This window comes from Penaeus monodon, chromosome 23, assembly GCF_015228065.2.
Source record: "Penaeus monodon isolate SGIC_2016 chromosome 23, NSTDA_Pmon_1, whole genome shotgun sequence".
NCBI lineage: Eukaryota > Metazoa > Arthropoda > Malacostraca > Decapoda > Penaeidae > Penaeus > Penaeus monodon.
In genome coordinates this window covers 44,097,831-44,098,818 of record NC_051408.1, presented here as the reverse complement: position 1 = coordinate 44,098,818, position 988 = coordinate 44,097,831, and the positions used below count along the sequence as shown (strand labels likewise).

Sequence of the window (988 nt, the reverse complement as noted above, 5' to 3'; positions counted from 1 at the left end):
AATTGGGGAAGAAAAGAACAAGCAAACTTTGTAACTTCTATTCATGAAACCAAGTAAAATTTTTATCCAATGTTATTTCAAAGTACATAGCATATATTTTATCATAGGTTCCAATGTTGTAATTATGATTTTTTTTTGTGTAAAATGACAGTTCTGTGAGTCATTTCCTATAGCTTATCAAATATAAATCATGGCTCTGTAGATTACAATTTAACAAGCAATAAAAATATATTGTCAGAGGGTAGCATTATTGTTAATGATTCAGATATCAACTTTATTTCAGGTGCCCTGTCTGCAGCGGTGAACTTTTATCGTAATATTGATTTCACGTCATCTCTTCACATTCCGAAGATAAGGGTCCCAACTCTTATCATTTGGGGAAGCGAAAATACTTTCCTTCAGACAGAACTTGCAAAATTGTGTGTATTTTTCTGTTTTCTTAATTTTTGGTAAAACAAACGTTTTTTTCAGTTACTGCTTCATAAGTTACATTATATCTGTTTTTCTGAGAAGTGAAATTCACCTAAGGACATTACTGATTTGCATTGTGTATTCTTGTGTTTAGATTTTTGCCCCTTGAGAGATAACTGAATTTGATGATTTTGGATTCTTCGTCTTTTTGAACTGATTTAGTTTATTATGTAAATAAGAGAAGAATATAAAGATATTCAAGTTAGTGAAATCCATAAACCAGAAAGGAATAGGATCACTTTAAGATATCATAGTATTTAAAAGAGACCTAGAAGGTAACAAAAACAAATAAATAGATAATAGCTTCTAATAAATTCCTCACAGCAGTTATTTTCTCTTCTATAGAACCGACAAAGAAATTCTTTTATATATGGAAATGAATAAGAATAAGAAATATTCATGAGTTTGAATCAATTTCTTGTCTGTTATCTACATCTTTATAGTTTAAATCAAGTGACTCAAACTAAGAGATAATTCTGTTTAGTTTTTGACCTCTTTTCTATACATACATACACAG

At 29.1% G+C, this 988-nt stretch overlaps 1 protein-coding gene across 1 annotated transcript in view; it reads left to right on the top strand.

Moving 5' to 3' along the window:
* Window positions 1–988, top strand: part of LOC119588101 (epoxide hydrolase 4-like) — a gene marked incomplete at its 5' end in the record, with an annotated part of 5,762 nt that overhangs the window by 3,741 nt on the left and 1,033 nt on the right. Inside the window, 1 exon segment of the mRNA XM_037936810.1 lies at window positions 284–419. Within this exon segment, the coding sequence (XP_037792738.1) occupies window positions 284–419 (136 nt within the window).